Source organism: Rhyacophila brunnea, unplaced genomic scaffold (assembly GCF_057557595.1).
Source record: "Rhyacophila brunnea isolate RB1 unplaced genomic scaffold, BYU_Rbru_1.0 scaffold_20, whole genome shotgun sequence".
Taxonomy (NCBI): domain Eukaryota; kingdom Metazoa; phylum Arthropoda; class Insecta; order Trichoptera; family Rhyacophilidae; genus Rhyacophila; species Rhyacophila brunnea.
Window position 1 is genome coordinate 1,711,011 of NW_028232860.1, and position 24,772 is coordinate 1,735,782.

At 33.4% G+C, this 24,772-nt stretch overlaps 3 protein-coding genes across 7 annotated transcripts in view; 1 reads left to right on the plus strand and 2 right to left on the minus strand.

The window, feature by feature from the left end:
• The first annotated feature begins 380 nt into the window (after nucleotides 1-380).
• LOC147071066 (retinol dehydrogenase 13-like) lies at nucleotides 381-7,702 on the plus strand. 2 transcript variants are annotated; one of them, XM_085948475.1, is made up of 7 exons: nucleotides 381-692; nucleotides 1,655-1,773; nucleotides 3,046-3,195; nucleotides 4,549-4,653; nucleotides 5,270-5,479; nucleotides 6,051-6,261; nucleotides 7,329-7,702. In XM_085948475.1, exons 1-7 carry the CDS (start codon nucleotides 604-606, stop codon nucleotides 7,435-7,437), a joined length of 993 nt encoding a protein of 330 aa, XP_085804601.1. In that variant the 5' UTR covers nucleotides 381-603; the 3' UTR covers nucleotides 7,438-7,702. The 2 variants fall into 2 exon arrangements, with proteins under 2 accessions (XP_085804601.1, XP_085804602.1); XM_085948476.1 differs by lacking the exon at nucleotides 4,549-4,653 and having other exon boundaries at nucleotides 571-692; nucleotides 7,329-7,458.
• Nucleotides 7,703-8,764: 1,062 nt separating this feature from the next.
• Max (MYC associated factor X) lies at nucleotides 8,765-18,045 on the minus strand. Of its 4 annotated transcripts, none has more exons than XM_085948477.1 (5): nucleotides 17,895-18,045; nucleotides 17,739-17,807; nucleotides 15,335-15,457; nucleotides 11,718-11,841; nucleotides 8,765-11,080 (listed from the first exon to the last, which is right to left on the minus strand). In XM_085948477.1, the coding sequence occupies exons 1-5, from the start codon at nucleotides 17,934-17,936 to the stop codon at nucleotides 10,902-10,904; spliced, it is 537 nt and encodes a 178-aa protein (XP_085804603.1). In that variant the 5' UTR covers nucleotides 17,937-18,045; the 3' UTR covers nucleotides 8,765-10,901. The 4 variants fall into 4 exon arrangements, with proteins under 4 accessions (XP_085804603.1, XP_085804605.1, XP_085804607.1 ...); XM_085948479.1 differs by having other exon boundaries at nucleotides 15,347-15,457; nucleotides 17,895-18,034; XM_085948481.1 differs by lacking the exon at nucleotides 17,739-17,807 and having other exon boundaries at nucleotides 15,347-15,457; nucleotides 17,895-18,034.
• A 1,382-nt stretch (nucleotides 18,046-19,427) lies between these two features.
• The window catches only part of GluProRS (Glutamyl-prolyl-tRNA synthetase), a 39,488-nt gene continuing 34,143 nt past the window's right edge, over nucleotides 19,428-24,772 (minus strand). The window contains exons 27-30 of the mRNA XM_085948482.1: nucleotides 23,610-23,851; nucleotides 22,207-22,367; nucleotides 21,135-21,278; nucleotides 19,428-19,906 (exon numbers count right to left, since the gene is read on the minus strand). Coding sequence (XP_085804608.1) covers nucleotides 19,735-19,906; nucleotides 21,135-21,278; nucleotides 22,207-22,367; nucleotides 23,610-23,851 — 719 coding nt within the window. The 3' untranslated portion in view covers nucleotides 19,428-19,734. The remainder of the gene's footprint in view (nucleotides 19,907-21,134; nucleotides 21,279-22,206; nucleotides 22,368-23,609; nucleotides 23,852-24,772) is intronic.

The window sequence follows — 24,772 nt, forward strand, 5'->3', positions numbered from 1 at the left end:
GGTTACAATAGTATATTGATACGTGAAGACTACTTTTTCCTTAGTGCAAATCGATCATTTGAGTGTTGTAGTTGATTTGTGAATATCATCCAGTTCCGATGTGACGAACATCTTTTTAAATGTTGTCAGCGCTTTGTGAAAACAGTCTATTCAATTGTGCGAATATATATTCCCCTTTTAAAATTTGTCTATTTCTCACACCGGATGGTCACTTTAATAATAGACAATCGTGCCTTGTGTTAATACCATAAACTATTAAGCTTATGAAAATATATAAATATATTTTTATTTTTTATCACAATCAATTTAAAATATTTTGGATAGACGAAAATAGGTGATTATTAGGTATGTTTTTAATTTAATTTTTTTTTTATCCATAGTGATATGACAAAATAAATACTTACCACATCTATTTTATTGTCTTGCTTTATAACTTCCTACTTATTTAAATTAAGTGGCAATTACTGGATAAATTGAACGGGGGAACGTTGGGTTCAACTTAATTGTTTAAAATGTTATACACGAACCTATTTATTAAGACTGATTTTTCTACTGGAGGTGAAAGTTGGCTGTAATTTTATAACAATAGTTAGATTTATCACAATGGACTTTTCAACGGCTCCTTCGGATCCTTTTGCGAGTTGGTGGCCATACATTATCGCAACAATAGTGGGAATAGTATCTTGTATCAGGTAAGTTTGAAAAAGATTGTATCTATATTGAACCTACAATAATGCTCAATACCTAGACTTTTCAGATAAAAATGGAGCAAACTGTTTTTGAGCCCATCCTTTGAAAATCTAAACTCCGTGGGAAAATATTTGAAATGCTAGTTTCTTATTTATAGTTTTTATTATAATTTATTTAATTACAAAAACTATTTAACAAAAGGTTTTTGAGCTTCAGCACCAGCAAATTTTGTTCTCATTTCAAAATTAGCTGGAAATTTACGTTTAGCGTTGACAATTCATTTAGACACTCTTCTTGACTAGAAAGTTTTAAATCCTTTTAACTACTTACGTATGCACATTGATATGGGAAGTTGAGTTGAAAATTAAGTCAATAGGCCATGTCCGATCCTAATTGTATCATAATATGGGCCTCCACAGAGTGGACGTTTGTATTAACAGATTTTTATTTTTACGAAAAATGAATATTAGCCACTCGCTCAACCTATTAGGTTCATCCTTTGATGCAAAACACAAATTGAAAAACAACATGTGTATTTGCCAGAACCAGGATTCGAACCTGGGATCCACGACATTATAAGCCACTCGGACATTGTGGGGCTGTCAAAATAGAGTTGAATGAATTATTTTACATGTTGTATATAGTGGTGTGATATTCCTTCCTTCCTTTCCCTCAATACCAATGCTAGTTGAGCAGACAGCTAATAACCAACTGGTATAAAAGATCTTGGAATGCAGATCTCCACATTGTAGAGTACCTACTCTATATAGACTTAGATATAATATTGTATTATCCTCATGGGACTTTCATATTATGTATTTCTAACCCCCCAACCCCTTGTTCAGTCGTTGCATATTATATACAACTCCCTGAGGTGTCGGCCACAATATAGAGGTCTTACTGGTTATATGGCATCGTGGGTGTGTATAATATTAATGTAATGTTCCGATATGTTTTGTTGTAGGAATTATATGGGCGGTTCGGCATGTCCCAATGATGAGAAAATTAACAACAAAATTGTGATTGTAACAGGTGCGTCGAGTGGAATCGGCCTCGAAACAAGCAGAGAATTAGCATTGAGAGGTAACCTAGCTATTTGTCAAAAGAGTTGACTTAGACTTAGAGGAATCAATGGTTATTAAACTAATTTGTTTTTTAACAACTAATGCCATTTTATATTCTTTTAACATCAAAATATGATATTATACTGTAATGTTGTACTATATTCCAGAGGTTTGACTTTAGTATATGCAGTGACGTCCTTAGACAAAATACCGCCCCTAGGCAGAGCCAAAATGCCACCCCATTTTTTTATACAGTATTTTTATCATCCTTTCATGACTCCAATATCTAAGAAATGTGTTGTATGGATACATTACTAACAAAATATATATCACTAAAATATACAAGATTAAATTTATAAATATTTTTTTAAGGGGATCCCAAACGTAGGGATTTTTTTCACGTTGTTGGTAATACAGTGGCTGTCTTCTTCATACTCGGCAATATTTGTAATGATATTTTTAGCCTGAGATCGGTTTAGGCATTATTAAATCGATAATCGACATAATGACGGAGCGACTCTGATAACGCAACTTCCGTGCGCACTGGTTTATAAGTCAGACTATAATTATTCACAAATATGCACGTGTCGGTTACGGTCACCAAGGATTCCGAAAAGCAACGGAAGTAAACTAGATATCGCGAATCCAATAAAAAAGTTACAGTCTCGTTAACCTTTTATGCTAATTATTAATACATTTTGTTTCCAACCATTGAGCTGAAATTTTTAATAGAAAGATATTCTCGTAATTACTAAGTTTAGGTAGCTATTTCTATAGGTACCAAATGATTCTCCTCGATTTGCCGCCCTTCGAGTGACTGTCGCCCCCAAGCGACGCTCAATCTGCCTACCCCCACGGGACGTCACTGAGTATATGGCTTTACAAACAATCACATTAGTAAAATCTCTGTTAAAAAGCCTCAAATGCTTGGAGATTATTGTGAATCTAAATTTAATGTTAAGACACAAACTCGAAGGCGTAAAGAAAGTAAAATTTTCAGATCTTCTTTAATTCGTTCTTTCGGATACAGTTCTTTGATTAATAGCCGATGAAGGTACTAAAAGTGACAGTGTGAGCAAGTCTTTTGATGAAATTGACTCTTGAATTTTTTAATATTAATTAAACAAAACAGATTATTCTTTTATTCTTAGTCTTTTCTTTCCTTAAAATAAATACATGTGCAATGCGTATGAAACAAAGAACTATATTTTTTAGGATAAGTCATTGAAAAGCGTTGTTTATTATTCATTGTGTGTTAAAACTGAGTAATATTTCTTGGCTTATGTTTTAGGTGGACAGATAATTATGTGCTGCAAAGATGTAAAAAAAGGTGTTGAAGCAATGAATTTAATACGAGCCAAAAACCCAACGGCAAAATTAACTTTAAAACGACTTGACTTATGCTCTGAGAAGTCTATAAGAGATTTTGTCAAATGCTTAGGTAGGTACCTAATAATAAATCATTCATAATCAATTTTATCTTTTAAAATGCATGAAATGAAAATCACACAGTAGTTATTGAAATGCATAAATGTATATCATATGTGTATCAGACCGCGCCTCAATTATTATTTGAGCAAAATGTGCATTGCACGAAAGCAGAAAAAATTTACACGGGGTCAAAAATGGGGGACATTACAAAAATGTTCATATCTACACCCTCCTTCATGAATTCAAGCACATTAGTCAATACGATAAATTCCCAAAGCAATAAATAAAATACAGGTACTTACTTAGATAATTTATATTGGTGGAGAGTTCTTGGACGAAGCCAGGACCCACCGTTGTTGCATCCATGATAATGATAACTTTCATAACTTGGTAACTAGCCGCAATATGTCATTACAATCTGAGATTATTTATGTATAAATCATAGGCACCCTTTTATTACTACACATTATGACATTATTTTGATTAAAATATCAGACGTACATTTACAATATCACATAACAACTAAAAAATTACCTAACAAAAAACAGACTAAAAATATTTGCGAAATTTTTCGTGTAAAACAAAAGAATATAAAAAAACCATGTTCATATTGTTCTAAATTTGAATATATACACTTGCCACATATTAAAAATGAATACCAACAAATAAGATAAGGATAGTTACCTACCAAAGATGTTGAAAAAAACCTTCTTGTAGCAAAAAAGGACCCATAGTCTACTGATTAAGTTAGCTACAAGTCAATATCGCAAATTTTCCAACAGGGCTGCAATCAGACATTAAACGCCGACGTCTTTTCAAAGTTCTATCAGCCTTAATGAAGTTTGAAAAGTCTAATACCTACATTGAATTATTTCTTTTCTCAATAAATTTGTGTGTTGAAAAGAAAATTATTCATTATAGAAAAAGCAAGGTTTGAAATATTCACACCTTTTTGAATAGATACTTAGTATGAATAGTTTATTTATACAGTAAAGACACCGTTCACAGTGAATAATTATTCATATAAAATAAATAAAGAAACCAATGACATACCTTTCAAAGATAATAAATAGTATTTGCAAACATAATACTAATATCAAAGAGATTGGATGGGTCTTTAATCTCTTTGACTAATATGCATTTTTTATAATACCTATAGGCGTATTAAAATATGGGTTCGCCCCTGCCACTAACTTTTACATAACATTTCAAATGTCAAAATAACATTGCAAACCAACTGGGAATTATGAAAAACTGACATTTGCTTCAGCTTTGTCAATGGAACCAAAGAAGGCTCTATCCTCTATATGCAACATCTTTAACATTACTTCCCTGTAAATAAATCATAAAAAAATTCTTTCAGGTACAACCCAAGTTGATATATTGGTCAACAATGCAGGTGTAATATTACATCCCTATAAAAAAACTGAAGATGGCCATGAAATTCATACGGCTACAAATTACTTAGGTAGGTAATTCATGTGCAATGCAACCTAATACCCCTTTCACCATGAGCCATGTGAATGTACGCAGTCATTATTGTGTAGAGACCGACATGCGTGTTGTGTCACCCATGTGGACCGCACTTTGATGCAGTGTCAGTGTTTCTACACGCATCACAGGGTGCCAATATTTGCCCTATGGTAATGGGGAGCATAACCTGTCAATTACATTGAAACACCGATTCTACGGTTTTCAAGGGACCCTAAGAAAAAAACCATAAATATGGGAAACGGTAAATGCAGGATATATAAAAAATAAAAACTTGTTTTTCTCCTGGGTTCTTTTCGACGTTTTGAGTTATTAGCTAGTTTTCTTCATGGGGGGCATTAGTTGTGACTTATAAAAATTCGTGATACGAGATGCGAGGCACGCCGAGCCCCGACCGACCTGTCTGAAAGGTCTGTAGTATGTATCATAAACAATTCTATGAAAGCGAAATGAAAAATATTCAACAAAAACGGTCAATCGTGATAATATGTGTGTCAGGATTTTGAACGACAACTTTTATCTATGGAGACAATAGAAAAAAAGAAAATTTCACAGAAAATATAATAAACAGAATGTTTTCATTTTATTTTAAGGGCATTTTCTATTGACTCATTCGCTGCTAGAAAATTTAAAAAGGTCTCCCCAGGCACGAGTAATAAATGTTTGCTGTGGATCTTATCAACCAAGCGATATGCCTCTGAGTACAGTTTTGGACCGTAAAACTTACATATCTAAAGAATGGTTTGCCCAGAGTAAGCTGGCTTTGATATTGATGGCAAAAAAATTTACTAAAATCCTACAAGGTAACTAAAACTAAATATTATTTTGTAACCATATCTTATTAACATTAGAAATTAATATAGATGAAACGAAAATATTGAGAAGTCTTTGGAGCCGTATGCCAAAAAGATGGCACGTGGCAAGGAAGGTATAAACACAAACTATAAAATAAATATGTTCTATGACAATCCCCAGTCGTCTCACATGTGAGAGCGGGTTGATGTTTCATAGATGGAAGACATCACACCACCAAAGAGGCTTCTCTTCAACAAACCGGTAGAGAAATAGAGATTCGGGAGACCTGGACTGCAGTGCACACAGCATTACTGAAGCCGAGGCAAAAGCGGTGGAGGCAGCTTGTAGCTGCGGAGTGGAGACGTTTTCTGTTGCCTGCCAAGACCCACATTGAATGTAGTATCAATGATCTTCTTGTGTTATTTCGATTGTATCTTCAACCATAGGTACTAAAACGAGAAGTGCTTTCAAATGTTATAAAACAAAACATTCATATTACTTCTTTTATTATAGAAGGTAGTTTCAAAATCAGGTTATTTAACACATTTCCGATAACACTGTCAAGTTATTTTTTTAAAGGAACAAACGTCACAATCAATGCATTGAATCCAGGACTTGTAAGAGGAACAAACCATTTAAGGCATTCCACGATCATGAACCGCTGGAGTGTTCGGATCTCTATGACTCCATGGATGTGGCTCCTGATGAAATCCCCAAAACAAGGATCCCAGACCACTATTTATTTGGCTACTGATCATTTAGTGTCGACAACAAGTGGAAAATTCTTTAGGTAAATGTAAATACAGGCTAAAATCAAGAAAACAGTAGGATAGGTAGTTGGTTCAGGGCAATGAGGACTTTGGACAACGAAGCCTGACAGCACTTCTTAGAAACCCAATGGTAAACAGGTCCCAGGCATCCAACTACCTTGCAAATATATATTATGCTACTTATATACCATGTATAAACGGGAATTAAAACCGCCTTCTCTATGTAAGTGTGGAGAAATCCTAACAAATGAGCATATTGTTGAAACCTCTGCCCTATATGATGTTCTCCCCCTGTACAACACTCAAGAGTGTACTCTAGCGACTTTGTGACTGTTTTTTCTATCATTCTGATGCAGTGATGTCTTAATTATTAGAGAAACTACATAGGTACATGATTCATACATAATATTTACTACGCATGGAACATTTTTCGAGAGACTGAAGACAAATACAAGACGCAGTTATATCATTTACAGCAGTATGAATATGCATAACAGGTGACAAGCATTGACATTGGAGAAGCTGACATATGCTTTTGATTGTCTCTTTAAATATATATCGTTTTTAATAGGCCACGACAGTAGTATAGTAAAACAGTAGTATATTTAGTAATAGAAAAGAAACAATCGCAAACACTGAGGCTTTGAGAAAATCACATAAATATATTGTGACTTCACCGAGAATCGAACTCGGGGCCCTGGATGAAAGGCCAGTGTTTTATGCACTGGCCTACGAGGGTCGCGAGATACGAAGGATAATATTATGTCATTTATAATCGGCATGTTCGATAAAGTATAAATCGGTTTTAATCATTAATTTACCATGTAGGATAAACTATTAGCTCAATTTTTACATAGTTTTTGACATTTTATTAAGCAATCGGGGCCTTTTATTGATCGGCCTACTGATATTAGGCAGCCAATGAGGTGTCGCCTCGTTAGTATAGAGCGGTTTGCAGCTAATGTGGTTTTATATCGCTGAAAGTGGACTTTGTAATATTTTTGAACACATGTGCATCGTCAATGAAAAAAATTCAAACCTCACCGGTTTTAATACATATTCTAATATTTATTTTTGTATTTTTCAGCAACTGTTGTGAAGAGGTATTGTCTGGTCAAGCAGTTGATATGGATGCAGCTGATAAGCTCTATAATGACACTTGTAAAATCTTCGAACTGTCACCGCAGGATTTATAATAAAAGAAAGTCAGTTTGCAATTCGAATAAAAGACAATTTAACAAACGAATGTATTTATAAATATCTCTTAGTTGACTAAAAAATAATTACAAGATAAAAAGAACTTTTTATATACCTACCACATTTTTTAATTTTCTGTTGAATCATATAAACTTGACAATCCTATGTATTAATAAAAACTTTTTATTGTACTTGATAGAAATATGTACTGAATAAATATTATAGAATACTGAAATGTCATTTTGACATTTCATATTGATTTCCAACACACGTATATTATTAATAATTTAGTTGTTAGGACCCCTTAGCAACCAACAATAATAACTTTCCATACAAAACAGAATTAAATGAAAATAAATTCAATTCTGCTTAAAAATGGCTAGAAGTATTAAAAGAATGCATTGTCGTCGTGTTCTTGTTATATTCTAAAAGTTTCAAATGTCTAGCTAGTCGGGAAGTTAGTTAAAAATCTTCAATCGTCCAATACAAATCTTGGACAAACAAGAAAAAAAATGTACTGGACACACAAGAAAAAATCTGTACCGGACAAACAAGAATACGAGCTAATAAAAACGTGGTAATAAAACTGAATATAATAATATATTGATTGTATTTTATGGGTATTCGTTTAATATAAGAAAAAACCATCTACATGAAATTGTATGTTTTTGCCTATTTTGAAAGGCGAAACGTTGATCGCGAATAACAATCTACATAATATCCGTATATGGCGTGAATGATAATGTATGTCTGAAAACATCAATTTTCAGGGCGGTTTTTTTTACATTTGGCTTTCTGTGGTAAATCAGATTATGTGTCAACAAACCAAAATTTAAAAACATTTCTGATTTACCACAGAAAACCAACCTTACAAATAGATGCGCTGCGAATTATCAATGTTTTTAGACTTTAGAATTTTCACATTTGCCACGGTATCAATGGTGCATATAATATATCCATACATACATTTTGGCTATTTTTTCCCAACTCCCCCCAGTTCAATGAAATTATCGATTTCAGTGCCGATGTCGATGCTTTTTTAGAATATTTTATCAGAAAAAAATTTTAGTTTACATTTATTTTGTTTAATAATTCGTCACAAATCATCCCTCTCTTAGGGTGTGACGTCATATATGGATGACCTCTTGGTGGCGCATTCACCTGTCAACTGAAATGCTGGTGTTTCGAGGCAGACCACGGGTGTTTTTTGATTTTCGAAGTACGAATCAATTGTGACGATTTTTTATTAAACATCGGCTGGATTCACTCTACCGGCGAAATTACTGTACGCTCTTTAAAAAAATTTTAAAGAAAGAAAACATGATATAATTTTTAGTTAACATTACTTTATTATTTAATTTAAACTATTATAATGCTAATTAATATTAATAATTTTAGAATGTAACACAAATGAAAAAATTCGTAGCGCTACCTACATCCGTATTTTACAAAAAGCATGTAATAAAAATATTTACATGTCAAAAAGATTTTCAAGTAATTGTGAACGGTATAAAATAAAATTTACATTATAAAATAAAGATTACTTTGTAGTAAAAATATAACATTTTCTCTCTCATTTACCCATGTCTCACAACACATTCAGACGTATTCACAGTTATTACATTATAAATGTATCTTCAATCATACAAAATGAGCTATTCAACCTATGTCAAAGATATTGTTGATTTAAAAAATAAGTACATGACATAAACATATACCAAATGTATTTGTACTCAATAGATTCGGGAGAGCCGACTTCAAACGTGATACAATGTTAATATACACACAAATTTCATTTCAAAATAATATCGGTATAAGTACTAAATTATTTTTTTTAATTTTAACAAATTGTCACCATAATGTTTACTATAATTAGATAACTATGGTTTTGAAACTGTCAGGAAATTAAATTTAAGCTTTGTAGTGTACGTAATCGTATTATAATCGCAGTGTGCACTTGCTGTAATCACATATGTATGTAAAACATGGGCCCCACAGTGAGGACCAGAAATAATATAGAAAGAAAAAAAAAATGTTCGACATTACATCACGAATGAAGTTGGCTACCCTTGCAATAGATGAATAAATTTTTTTATGGATGAGAATTCATTTAATCGTTTTACAAAATTTTTCATTTGATAATTATTGATGGTAAAATAAAATAATTACTCTATTATCAGATTGTACCATAAGAAATCACCGTACAGACCTACAAACTTATCTATAGAATGGATGGGGGGGCCACTGTCGAAAACTACCCAATCAAGACTCGCACCTGGACAGAAACTGACATTCGAATGTCGTTCTCAAAATGGCATCCATATGGTAGTTCGTAGTTCCATTTTTGACCGTTCTTTAGATATGTTTGTAGGTCTGTTGTACATTGTGTATTTTATTATTTTCTGGTTGCCATAGTTGCATAATTTTTTATAATAACATCTCTCACTTCCTTATTATTTATAATAAGACTGCAATATTCATATACAGATCAAGTGACATTTTATCAACAACAAAAAAAATGTTATTTGTTATTAAAGTCTACAAACACATATGCAGACAGTGCAAAATATGACACCTCATCTCTGTCTACAACATTTAACAGTTGATTGAAGTTCTAGGTTAAAATTCATCAACAAAAATATGGGATTTCCGTGGATTTTTGTAGGCAATGACGGATATTTAAATGACCGTTCTTCTCCTAATAATAGATGCATTCTATCATTGGTCGAATGACAATATTAGTCATAAGTTTAATGTCAAAATAAATCTGCTTGGACCGTCTTTGTAATATAATTGATGGTTTGGAAAACAGCTGCGACAATATTATCGGATATAACAGCATAAATTGAATGATAAAAGAGTACCATGCACCATACAATTTTAGTCTGCCTCAATCTGTCCTAACAAATTTCATTCATTCATAAAAAAATAAAAATACTGATGAAAATGAATTTTACTTGCATTGTAAAATAATAAGAGTCAATTTACAAACTGTGTTAATTTGTATACGTCATTATTGATCTACTCTACCAATGTGTCATCATTAGATGTTAATTGTAAAAATACATTGCAAGTGAAATCGAATTCTACCGACATTGCAATAAGGACATTTGATGAATTCTGAAAAACATGCTGACTATTTATAGTCTTGATATTGCATGGTATTGTATTAACGCAAGACAAAACTTCAAAACCAACTATTAAATGACGCGAAGACGTCGCTTGGTCTACAGATGCATTTCACAGGCTAATAATAAAAAAAGTCATACATAATACTAAATAAAAACAACAACTGAGTGTATAGAACTTATTGAAAAACACAGTCCATTCCGAAGACAGTCATCATGTACAAAATCAAAACTGAGCACATCTAATCTTCAACGTCGTGGAAATTTGCAAATTTCATTTGGTACAACCTAACGCGAGTTTTTCTATGAATGAGACGTTTTTTTAGGCGATAAACTTATGCGTTAACAGATATCCCGTTGATTTTAAGTTTTTTAACTCGCCGCGTGGGCCCTTCACCGTCGGAGCTGTCTGAATCGCCGTGAGAGCTGCCTTCCGATTTGATTCCGCTCATCGAAACGTCGTTTGTTTCGACTGTGTAATTTCCGGTAGCTTTTGCCTTTTCTAATGTACGAACTGGAAAGAAAACATTTTGGCATTATCAAAACAAATAACTAGTGTCAGCAGGTATTTTCTAGTTACGATGATTCTAAAAATTTGTTGGATACATTGCGACCAATCGTGCAACTTTTGTGAATCATGATTAATCAATACATCTGATAATTATTTTGGAAGACTTATTACAAAAACTGTAAAAGATCCACATAATATTATAATATTCTATCGTCAAATAAATTTTTGACTTTTAATGTTAAATGAGGACCTTAAGATTGAAAGAATACAAGTACACTAGTGACGAAGTTAAGCAAATCGATTGTAAATTCTTATTCTTTCATAACTAAAAAAAATTTGAAAATATCCAAAGACACTAGTCCTGCCTCCAGCCGCACACTATCAATGTTGCCGTGTTTACGTTATCATCGTAATTGTCGTCAGACTTTTCACTATTTGAACAGACAATACCAGCTTACAGTAGATACAATCAGTATATTACTATCTTGTCTATTCTCCAAGGGTTTGCTGTGAGATTTGATGAAAGACTAGCAATACAACGCATGTTGTGAAGCAATTACAGCTAACATCGAGAGGATCCAATTCGTACCTGAATCCGAATTAAATGTTAAGTTCTAATAGGATATAGAAACATATTTACTTTGCGTCTCGAGCATTGTGTTTTGTCGTTTTAAGTCGTCAATGTCTTGCTGATGTGAATTGTTTTTGCGTCTCATAAATTGTATGTATTCTGCAGCCTTCTTCAATATCTGTGCTCTACTGGCCTGAAAATGAACACGCAGGCAAATAAAATCGAAAGATTTTGAGAACACTGCACATATTTAGACATATTAAATTTATTCAAATAGACAATGAATATGGATGAATGGATTAATGCACGATTTATTAATTAATTTACTACACAATTATACTCATTTAAAATGGAGGAATGACAAAACTATTTCTAATTTAAAACGATCTAATTTAATAATCTGTGGCTCGATCGAAATATTGGAATACTTATAAAGGAAGCTTTATATAAACATTTCTCATAATAATTTAACATTGTAAGTCATTTAAATACAAAATAACATTCTTGAGTGAGCGTGACAAATAATTGTGTAGATTTCTGTGTGCTATTTTGGCTCCGAAAGAGCTCTGGTTGCAAGGGATTCATGCAGTGATTCCCAATTCTTTAGAAAACCCAAACTAACTGAGATATGTCATTGAAGTGCAACAAGAGTAAAAACAAACAATGGAGATATATTTTGTAACCAAGCGGTGTTATTTTTTATAAATTTATTCAATAATAATCATTTAATAATTTAACTAAGGTAAAGAAACCTTCAAAATAATTCATTGTTTTCTTAATACGTCACATGAAAATCTTGAATATAAAATTTTTTATGTTCTAAAACAGGGGGGGGCAAACTGTGGCCCGCCATCATTAATTGTACTTCTGATTACGAATAACTTTATAATTTTTTAAAAAATATTGACAATAGATTAAAACTTGAACTATGTAACCACTATTTTCTACGTTGAACATCGTGACACATTTAAATTCTTTACTTTCCAACTTTGAAGTTGCTGAATATATCAGAATATAAATTTAAAGAATATGGTAAAATTATTAAAGCACTAAATGACGATTTTTCACAAAGATTTGGTGACTTCCAAAAAATTGAGACAAGTTTAGCAATAGTACGCGATCCATTTTCAATAGATATTGATAAGTGTACCGACAGAGCTAGAACTTGAGATTATTGATCTGCAGTGTGACACTGATTAAAGAGAATTGGATCGTTGTGAAGAAATCTCCAAATTTTACAATGCCCTTAATTCAGACAAATTCGACCAACTTAAAGATTATGCAAGAAAAATGTTCGTTATTTTTGGATCAATCTATATATGTGAACAAACATTTTCGATCATGAACCTCAATAAAAATTCTTTACGATCAAATTTCTCCGATGCCCATTTACAAGCAGTTTTGAGAATACCAACTACAAAATTAACACCTGAATTTAAAAAAATGTACAACAGTTTCATTCTTCTAATTAATTTTTTTGTAATGTTTATTTTTCGTGATAATAAATAGTGTATATCTAAAAATGGTATTTTACTTGCGGCCCGCTGCTCATTTTGAATTCTTGAATTTGGCCCTCCATCCAAAAAGTTTGCACCCCCCTGTTCTAAAATATGTTCTTTTGGTAAGCTTGAGTTTTCTAGAGGAACCTGTCGGGAATCACCGTGTTAATATGCATAACGTGATTCATTTAGTATCTCTTTTAAAATTTGTCTCAAGAGAGAGAGAAAGCTCTCGCCGTAGATGCATTCATGTCTAAAGTGCAGTTATTCACCATTTAAAGACTAAGGGCCAAATGTACAGTAATACTATTGTAAATAAATGGGATTATGAGGAATTAGTTAACCAATCTTCAGATACATAACAAATAACGCATAGCAAATCAAACGAGTGGCTCTCCTAGAGGCGAAATTGAACCAAAAGTGACAAATGCCATAATTACATAATATTGTGACAGTACCTAAATATAGTTTTGAAAATTGCTTACTTGTTTCCGACAAACCAAAATTCTATTAAGTACCGATTATCTAGACAAATATGAAAGGCGAACAGTGTTAAAAATGTCATAATGTAAAATTATATTATTCAAACATTGAAACCGGTTTGACATTCTTTATATGTATGCATGCATCAACCGATATAGTGTTGCAATATTTGCATTTGAGTAGTATTACTCAAATGCTAGGAATACTTTATCCGCAGTGCATGTATTCAGTTAAAACACTTGATAAAGTAAACAATTTTATCCAACCATGTCTGATCCTAATAGGATCATAATATGGGCCTCCACAGGGTGGAGGTTTGTATTAACAGATTTTGTTTTTTATGAGAAACGGATGTCAGCCACTTGCTCAACCTATTAGGTCCATACTCTGACTCATACAGAAATTGAAAAACAATATGTGTATTTGCAAGACCCAGGATTCAAATCTGGGACCCTCGACGCTATAGGCCGACGCTTAAGCCGCACGACCACCGAGAGTAACCAGAGAAAACAATTAGTCGTTAATTAACTATAATAATTAATATATAATTTATATTGTACTCTTGTCATAGATTTACCATTATGTCAAATAAGAAATATTTTAATAACTCGCGGAAAATAGTAATTATAAAAATGGTAACAATTAGCGCGCGTCCAGCGAACGCGCGTTAGGCGGAGCACGCAACTCAAACGTATAATCGTGTGTGAAAATGTTCGTAGACAATGTCTTTTTTGGTTATACGTTTGAGTTGCGCGCGCCGCTCAACGCTCCGCCTATGCTGGACGGGGCCTTATGGTTGAGTGATGTTATGTTGATACTGACATCTATGCATTGGTTTCATAATGAATTAGATAGTTTTACATAATGTCAACATTCTATACATTAGGCCCATAATTAATGACAAGTCTACTCAGTGACGTCCCTAGACAAAATGCCGCCCCTAGGTAGCGCCAAAATGTCACTCCATTTTTTATACAGTATTTTTTATCATCCTTTCACGACTTCAATATCTAAGAAATGTGTTGTATGGATTGACGTCCCTAGACAAAATGCCGCCCCTAGGTAGCGCCAAAATGTCACTCCATTTTTTATACAGTATTTTTTATCATCCTTTCACGACTTCAATATCTAAGAAATGTGTTGTATGGATACATTACTTACAAAATATATAAGTACCACATAAAGTTTTACGAATAATTAAATCGATAATCGGTATAATGACGGCATGACGCTTCGATACAGACTAAAATCGTGGATCAGGAGCGGCAGGTGGGAGACTGTTTAAGAGGGGGTTGCATCTTTAGTTTCGACGGTCAACGCAACTTCCGTGCGCACTGGTTAGTAAGTCAGACTGTAATTATTATTTGCAAATCTGCACGTGTCATTTCCGGTCACACAACTAGACATCGCGAATCTGACAAAAATTACAAACCTGTAGAGCCTTTTATGTTAATTAATACATTTTTTTCCAACCAGTGAGCTGATTTTTATAATGGAAAGATATTTTCGGTACTACTAAGTAACTATTTCTATATACTTATATGAAATGATTTTCCTCGATTTGCCGCCCTTCAAGTAACTGCCGCCCCCAAGCAACGCTCAATCTGCCTACCCCCACGGGACGTCACTGAGTCTACTTATTACAATATTGAACAACTAATTAAAATTAGCGTAATAATGAAAAAAGGAATTAGGAATATTTACAGATATTCTAACCACTTTCTCTCCTTGTAGGGCGGGTACTGAGTCACGCAATGACGTGAAACTATCTTTTATGTGATCTCTTCGTTTCCGTTCCAACGCATTGTGGTGTGCTCGTTTTTCTGCCTGTTAAACAATAAGACAACAAATATTTTAGTCATTAATTAAATGGTCAAGTAGGTATTCTAATTTTAAAATATTTAATTATATTTATTTATCCAGAAGCAACCAACTCACAATTCAGTCAGAATTAAATTAAAAATTTCACATCAGCGAGTCTTATAAATGTACAAGTTAAACTTTATCTAGTCAGCTCTCCCTCACTGAATGTTGCTACAAGGGTGAATCACACACTTTTGGATTGATACGGCAATATACGATTGAGACTGACTGTGATTGAGGGAACCAATAGTAATATTAGTGACACTGACATATTGTTATCGATATTTTACTAAATTCAACCTGTCAGATTGCTTGTGATATGAATTAGTTGCTCTCTGCATAAATATGTTGAATTCAATGGCTTAAAGTCAAATAATAGTATCTACAGAAGTGAAAAATTCGCAGGTTATGGTGTGACTTCTATTATAATATGAGATATCTATTTCCAAAAACCGATACGTCCATGTATAATCAAATCTAACAAAAAAAATACGATATATTAAATATTATGTAATTTCACACAATATGTAATGATCTATGACCTCCTAAAACCGTCAATAGCATAAGAAAATTATAAAAACTTCATGACTTATGGTTGAAACAGATACAATGACGATCTGGCACATATATGCCGAAAAATCCGTTTCTTATGTTGGCGTCCTGTGTCACTGAGTATAAATACAATGTCATAGCTGTCATACAATATGTATGTATAATATGTCGGAATGACATAGATATGATCATAGACACTAAATCGCTCTTAGCATATATGTGCCAGATCGTCATTGTGTCTGTTTCAACCTTTACAGAAAGAAATAAATAACCATGCCCTTGCTTTTTTATACAAGGTGGTTGAGAAAGTTAATTACATTTTTTAGGTGAAGTGTGTACTTAATTATATTCCTGTGTTTATGTCTTTAATTTTCTTTATGGCTAGAATTAAATATTTTGTGTGGTGCTCTTGTGTTGTTTTGTTTAGTATTTTGTGTGGTGTTTGGAGGTCAATTTCGTGATTATGTTGGGGAGCTAATTCCTCCTTTTCTAGTACTGGGCAGTCGTTGATGACACACAGTTTGAGATGTGTAGCCGTCACATGGACAGCAGTTATCAACCCTCAATTTAAATTTAGATATGCTCTCAGTGCACCGTGGCCTGTCAGTATATATGTAAGTTTGTATGATTTTCTTATGTTTCTGGCAAATGTGATGGCAGAGATTATGTTTGGGATAAATTTCCGCGTTATTGATCCTGTGGCAGATGTTGTGTAGTTGTTCATACTGTAAACACCTCATAATCATTATTTCAGACATGATTTTATGCAGTGTAAAAGGATGGAAGAAATGAAAAAAAGGTACGGAGACAGGAGGGGGGGGGCAGTGTCATAGATATAAATGTGAAAGAGCAGGGTAGGGGAAGATTTTTAAATCCCCTGATGGCCGCGTATAAAAGTCAATTGAGAAATTTAGACATTATCCACGACATCTAAAATTAATAAATTGTATGTAGACACCGTTGTTTGACTTTAAGCTTTTGTATTCGTAATCAGGCTTTCAAGAGATACCACCAAACAATCACTGACTGTGTACAATTATAAAATTTCTTTCTGCATTATTATATGAGTGATCATATTTTAATTTCAATTTGTTATATTATTTACTATTATAATAATTTTATATTCACCTAAACAGACAATCATTCATTTGGCTTACTGTTTGTTGGTGTCTCCATGTTAATCAAAAATTTCAACTACTACCACAACACAAGAAACAAAAATGGCATGCTTATTTCATTTTCAACACTATGATAACAATCATTATTTTGATTTGACATAAAGGAATCAAATGCAAAATGTAGGAAAGTATCAGAGAAAGTTCTCTTTTCAAAAATATATGTAATACTGCCACATGCCAAATATATTCTTATTTTATTGAATGGGTACAACATAGGTCTGAAGAACTTCATCTACTATTTCAAATACAAGCTATTGTTGTTTTCTTTACTGATGACACCCGATCTAATGTGTATTAATAAATAATCGGGATTCAAAGCATCTTTACAAATAGAATTTCATACATTTAGCACCGCATAGAGAATAAAAATAACAATATACATAGCTGGCGACTGTGGACATTCCACATGACATTTAGATTGGAGGGGGAGTTTCAATATATTCTATATTTCACGTTTATCTAAGCTTTAGGAAAGTTATTAAATTCGTCAATAGGTATCTATTGAATAGACATACTTGTGAATAATATCCAATATTGCTAGAGGACTGTCTCGCATGCGATCTTGAGTCAGAATCATCACCTTCCTACAACAATAGATAGAACATAAATATTTGACATAATCTAAATATCTGACACGGGGATTGTAATGGGAATTTGAGGTTTTTAATTACGTCACTTTCGATGTCTATGTCTCTATCATCGTCACTCATCATGATTATGCGGAGAGAGTCTTGGTAATATCACGAAAAACTTTGTTTCAACCTTTCAACCACTCCTGTCACAACTCGACAACCCGCACGCAATAATTAAATATGCTTCTATTGCTGAACTTGTCAATTTGTCATTACTCATCGCACGCCTGCGGTCTGATTCCGGGCTGCCATTCTATAAATAAACCTTTCCCTATTTATATTTAAACAAAATACCTCCATCTGAGATTAGATTTAAAAAAATATATATTTTCTATTGACATAAGATAAGTTACTATATTAAAAATATTGATAAAGGATAATTTTTTCAAAAGTAGAAATAGTTTAAAAAGTAATTTATCTCATTTTTCTGATAATCGATATGTAGAAAACGCATGTTATGTCCAATAACATCTGTCCTTTTCCAAATTACCTGACTAGGGATGCATATTATCATAAGACATCTTCTTCAATTTGTAGACATTCAATTCTGAATTACTAAAGTCTTCACCCATTTCTCTCTACTGCCGTGTCCTATGCTTTCTACATCAAACTCAATCTGGTGACTCTTTCGATATCATCCATCTACCCAGAAAGGGGGCCTAACAATCTTCTTATCACGGGAGATATACGTCACAAAGAGAGCTTTTTATCCAAATGGGAATAGCTGCATCAGCATTCAACTCAATATGGAATGTCTGACAATACCAGTTGTACTCGGTCAAAATAAAATGTTCGAAGAACTCCCTTCTAAAATATTTCAATAATGTCAGTTAGAATACTTCCGCATTCAGCTGGTCAATGCTTGTATCCTGACAATGCTTTGTTAAGCTAGTAAATGAAGCCTCGGCCAGCCGTATATCAAGCTTCGAGGATAGATGCTTGTACATTTTTATTATTTAAATTGGTTTTCCCGACAATATACTCTGCACCTATGTATTGTATAATCAATGAGTACCTAATCTAAAACCTGTTTTTAATGATGAAAATTCTATACATTATGAAAAAAAAATTCTCAGTGATCATTACTCTATAACGTCTATTACGATTGTTTCACTGCATTATACACATAGCCAAATTCATCCTTAAAGGGGCTATTGGCTATTACATATTGGGAAGCCCAAAAAACATCCTTGGAAGCGGTTGTAGAGCTCTAGGTCACATCGTATACGCCATTCTTCTTCTTCTACGCAGCACATTTCTCTCGAATTTTAAGAATGTAGCATTAAATGCTACATTCTTAAATCTTCTGTATTTCATTCGTTGAATAGAAAAATTGTTCAAAAACCACGATATAATTGCAGGTATACTCTTAAGCAATTCTTAAATTTAGAGAAGTAATTAAACGACTTATTTTATCTTTGCACATTTGTGCTCAAAGATTTTTCATGGATTTATTTAATTTATAGTTAGAACAATTCTTTTCCAATTTGGTGGTTCTGGACTCACATTAGAAAAAAAATAATGAACAGAAATATGGTATAGGCAAATAAAAAAAATAAAACACAAATGGGATAATTTCAAAAAATCATTTTTAATAAATATTTTGACAGTACAATGTTTCAATCATAAAATAACTTAATTTAGTTTCAGTTTCATTAGTTAGTATTCATAAAAATATAATTAAAATACAAAAATAAGAAAAGATATGCACCACGGTCAACTGATTAAAAATAAGGGCAAACATATTTTGAAGCTTAGGTCAAAAACACGGTGAAGTGAAGGACAGGCGGAATTTAGGAAGTGCGATTTTGTTGTTGTAGTCATAAGCTACGTGTCGCTTTGTCATTCAAATTCGTATCATGTTATTAGCCTGAGTGGCTCAATAGCTGCGGCCAAAGAGAGTGAAGAATTTTGGTTTCTCAGAGCATGCGGGGTGGATGCATTTGTCTTGCATCTGCAGGGGGCGGGGCTGGAGGAACGGGATGCACAACGCCTTGGCTCCCATCGCCGGTAGCTTCCCTGCTTCCGACGCATCTCCTTCCACTTCAGTTCTATTAAATAACAAACAATTCGAATTAGTCATATTATTCATACACATAGCTGGGTATCTATTCTATACACAAGACTGCTATAGGCCGCTATCGGCAGCTATCAAGGGTAGTTTTTCATTTTTTGTTTCGAAGTATTAGCAATTATTGCAATAACAATTACAATAAGTTAGCCGTCTAAGCAGTCAAAACTGTCAATCTCGCTCTAAAATTTAACACAGCCAAGAGAGGTGCTGTTAAAACATAGTAATTATTGTAACAATTATAACTAACTTATTAACATTGTTACAATAAGTGCTAATACTTTGATACAAAAAATGAAAAACTACCTTTGATAGCTGCCAATAGCAGTCTTGTGTATAGAATAGATGGGCAGGAAAGGGAAACAATTATTTGAGAAAGCTCAATATGAACGGAAATATAAAGATTCAATGCGAAAGAGGGAGGATCGCCTACAAGATGGTCCGATCAAGTGAAGGACATCTTCAATACCTTTAGCTATGCAGACACCGGAATGCAGGTATTAATTATAGGAGAGACCAAGGCTGTCTAAAGTCCAGAGTTAGTGGTAGTGCTAGCAATTGCATAAATTCGAATGCTATGCAGTAACCTGTATGCAGTAAATGAAGATTTTCAATAGAATATTAATTACCAGTACATAGGTATTACAATGTTTTTTCTTTTTTTTTATTCAATATAAAACAACTATCTATCATTTTCTACAAACAGTTTCCAATATCGCGTTCGAAGTATAATACTCCGTTTATACGTGCATGGATTTACTGCTGACAGTACGTATTATCGTGGCCATAACAAATAATGCACACGTAATTATGCAAGTTGCAAGATTGCATGCATGAATCAAAAAAAGTTCAGAAGCTTCTGAGTTTTCACACGACAGTTGGGATTGTTCGATATTTGCGCACCTGCGCAGTAGAACGATAGTGGCGAACTGCCAGTAAAAAACGAACTACACCCGTGCAGACTCATTTTGAGGTTAACAGATTTTCACAACCTGTCAAATAGTACTATAAAATGATAACATCGTGTTTCGGTTACTTTTGAAGAATGAGATTGGCGACACAGTGAGTACTTTTACGTGTAAACAGTTATTAAAATATAAAACCCATATATTCAGCATTTGGCAGAAGTATGTGGCTGCAAAGCACTGGGGAATAAGGAGAGTGTAAGGAGCCAGGGAGACTTGATGATGATAAAATATAATCTGTACCTGGCGCTCTCCCTCTTAATGGCGTCTTCGCATGGCTCACGGCCGCAGTATGGAGCTTGGATAATATTTTTCCCGTCCAATGCCGTATTGAAATCATCCCAACTTGTGACTAATTTCATGTGGGAGTCACGTTCTGCCGTTGCCCTTAAAAATAAATAAATAAATTGAAATACCATCATTTTCTTTTATAACGGTGTTTTATCATTTGTGTAACAAAGTGTAACAAAAATATTATAAGTACATAATGAGAAATAGATGTCTCGGTTAGAAATTTTTAGCAGATTTTTGATGCCATTTACTTAACTAGTATAATGAACTGAGTAATATGAAATGTCACTTAGCGATTTCAGAATGTATTCTGTATAATAATTAATTGAATTTGTAAATTTAGATTTTTTGCATAGGCTGCGTTGCATAATAGCTGCCTGCTGTTGAGGTCTTGTTTTGGTTTACTTATGTATGTACTTAATGTTATTTGCCATTTTACATGATTGAGGAGCCGTAAACATCAGTCCGATAGTTGTTAATGAAATTCCAATTTTATAACATTACGTATCCTTCAAAACAATTATATAGAATTTAGTGTTTCTCAAACTCACAACATACTATAGATTTTACATCGTTTTTTATGACATTTTATATCAAAAATTTCAGTCAGTTTCGATGTTATTTTATTAGCTTTTTGAGGTGCTAATTCTTGTGTCTATGTATAGACAATATTATTTGACATTTACGGTCGGCAACACTTGGAAATCACTGAAAAATCAGATATTTTTATAAAAAAAATGTATCTCAGTAAATGGTTTGGGAAACACTGGGTTAATGTAAAGTCTTTCAATCTCAATGCGGCCTGGAAAATAAATCTCAAGAGTGCACAAATGTAGCTATAAATGAATCAGCAATGCAAAATAATTTCCAATTAATTTAATCATTAGCCTTAGTAACCCTTTTTCAGCTTTAGTTATGTATTATATTTAGGCTCTTAGGTCTCTTCAATATCTATAGCTAAAATAGTTATATTTTGCTCTGCAATGAAAGACTTCGGAAAGTCTGTTTAGTATCAACAACTCACTTTGCCAACATGTCACTGTGGATGGTGTTTAACAAATTGACGATATCCTGTACAGCGGTCTCCCTCTTGATGATGATCTTGTCTCCTGTATCTCTTCTCACGGCAACCAATTGACCTTGGGCCATGTCTTTTGGACCTAGTTCAATGCGGATAGGAACGCCCTTGAAAATAATAAAAAATATCAATATTGGTATATAACCTACGGCCCGCGGAGGCGAATTTTTTTCTTAGCATATCCAACCCATATTATGTAACATTCTGAGAAAAGTCAATATTTTAGTCATGATTGATTTAAAATGATGTGTGATTGTTTAATTTTATCAAAGTATCCGATCAGCGCGTCTATTCTATACACAATACTGCTATCGGCAGCTATCGCGGGTAGTTTTTCATATTTTTGTATGAAAGTATTAGCACTTATTGTAACAATTACATTAAGTTAGTTGAAATTGTTACAATAAGTGCTATGTTTTTTAACAGCACCTCTCTTGACTGTGGTAAATTTTAGTGCGAGATAGACAGTTTTGACTGTTTAGACGGCTAACTTATTATAACAATTATAATAATTCGAAACAAACATATCTTCGCTTAAGAAACAACACTGCGGAAGTCAATTGATTAAAATTTTCAGGGGAAACAAAAAACGTCTCAAAAAATTGAAAATTGATACCTTTTAACTTATTTTTTTTGTGTTTAGTTAAAAAAAAACATTTTTTCATTCAAAAAGAATTTTTCCATAGAAGGAACACGGTGTAGGATTTTTTACCTACCGAATGTTATTCAAAACTCAAAACCGCCAAATGGGGACTTACGCGGTGTTGTTTCTTAAACGATGATATGAAAAAACTACCCTCGATAGCTGCCAATAGAAGTCTGTTGTATAGTCAAATTAATCGCACATATTTTTTTTAAATCAATTTTCTCTCAAATATTGAATTTACTCAGAATGTTACATGTGGGTTGGATTTTGTTTGCAGAAATACGTTTAATTATATCCTAGTATGGTTGTCAGTGAACCATAGAAACATGCTTTCATCCATTGGTATATCAGTCCTAACGTTCACTCATCTTCACCTTTATGTTTTGTTGTTCCGTTGGGTACGCATGTCGTTGTTGCCATCAAATCCCCTACCATCAATCCTGTCGAACCTTCTCTTGTCATTCTTCTGTCATTCCTGTCTTATTGGCTCGTTTTAAAATCTCCTTAAAGGAAATATGATCAGTCCAGGATATCTTCATCATGCACTGATAAAGCACATCTTGAAAGCCTCCTCATCCAAAAGTTATTAAAAGAGCTAAAGGTTGACTAAAATTCTGCTGGATCAATTCGAGTACGTTGCAACGACCATCAACCGAGGTGATGATGACATTAAAACTATAGTTTGATCTGTCGCAATGTATACCTTGAGCTCCCAGTGATTAAATTTCCATCCCGGAGAATAGTTATCTCTGTAATCTCCTTGCACACGGATGGTAGCAGCAGCGATAGAGGACTCCAGTTGCTCGCAACTGTCCAGCAGTTTCTTTTTATCCTCGGCACTGGTGGTGGCAGTGACTCCGCAGGGCACTATCACCGCTTGGACGGCTGCTACGCGAGGCGGCAGCACCAGACCTTGGTTGTCTCCATGGACCATCACCATAACACCTAATCAAAAGTAAAGATAATGGAAATACTATCAAAGAGATTGAACTATGTACACAGGTAATGCAATAGAGAGAGTACATAATATAATTTTTATTATTATGTAAAGCATTTAATAGCGATTAAAAAATATTTTCAGGAAGGATGAATTTGTAAGTTGATAGCATTGAATGCACTGATTGTAAATACAAAATGGTGGCCTACCGCTGATGTCTTGCTTTGGTTACTTACTTATAATTATACAGTTACTGTGATATAGTGATACAGTGATTTTACACAATTGATCTAATTAATGATGGTTGATTGAAAAAAAAACATCTTTTACGAGTACAAGTGTGTAACTTGCTATTAATAAATCTGTAATGCAAAATGACTTGCAGCGAATATATATCATTATAGGTCCTCTACACATGCATGGATTTACTTGCACCAATAATGTGTATTTTAAACTATCGCGATAATAACTGTTTACCTGTAAAATCTCATTCTTCAAGAGTATGCGAGACACGATGTTGTCATTCAATGGTACTATTTGACAAGTCGTGAAAATCGGTTAACCTTAAAATGAGTCTCTGCGCGGTGTAATTCTTTTTTTTACGGGCAGGTTCGCGACTATCGTTCTACTGCGCAGGTGCAGATATTGTACAATCCAATTATCGCGTGAAAATTCAGAAGCTTCTGAACTTTTTTGATTCATGTATGCAATCTTGCAAATTGGATGATAATACGTATTTACATGTGCATTTTTTTGTTATGGCCATAACAATACGTACTGTCAGCGGTAAATCCATGCACGTGTAAACGGGGTATTAGTTTAAGTAACCCTTTTTTCAGCTTCACTTTGATATATTATAAAAGCTCCATCTACATAAAGGCAGTTTTTTTTCAACATATTATATAGTAATATGTAAAACTGACTGTTTG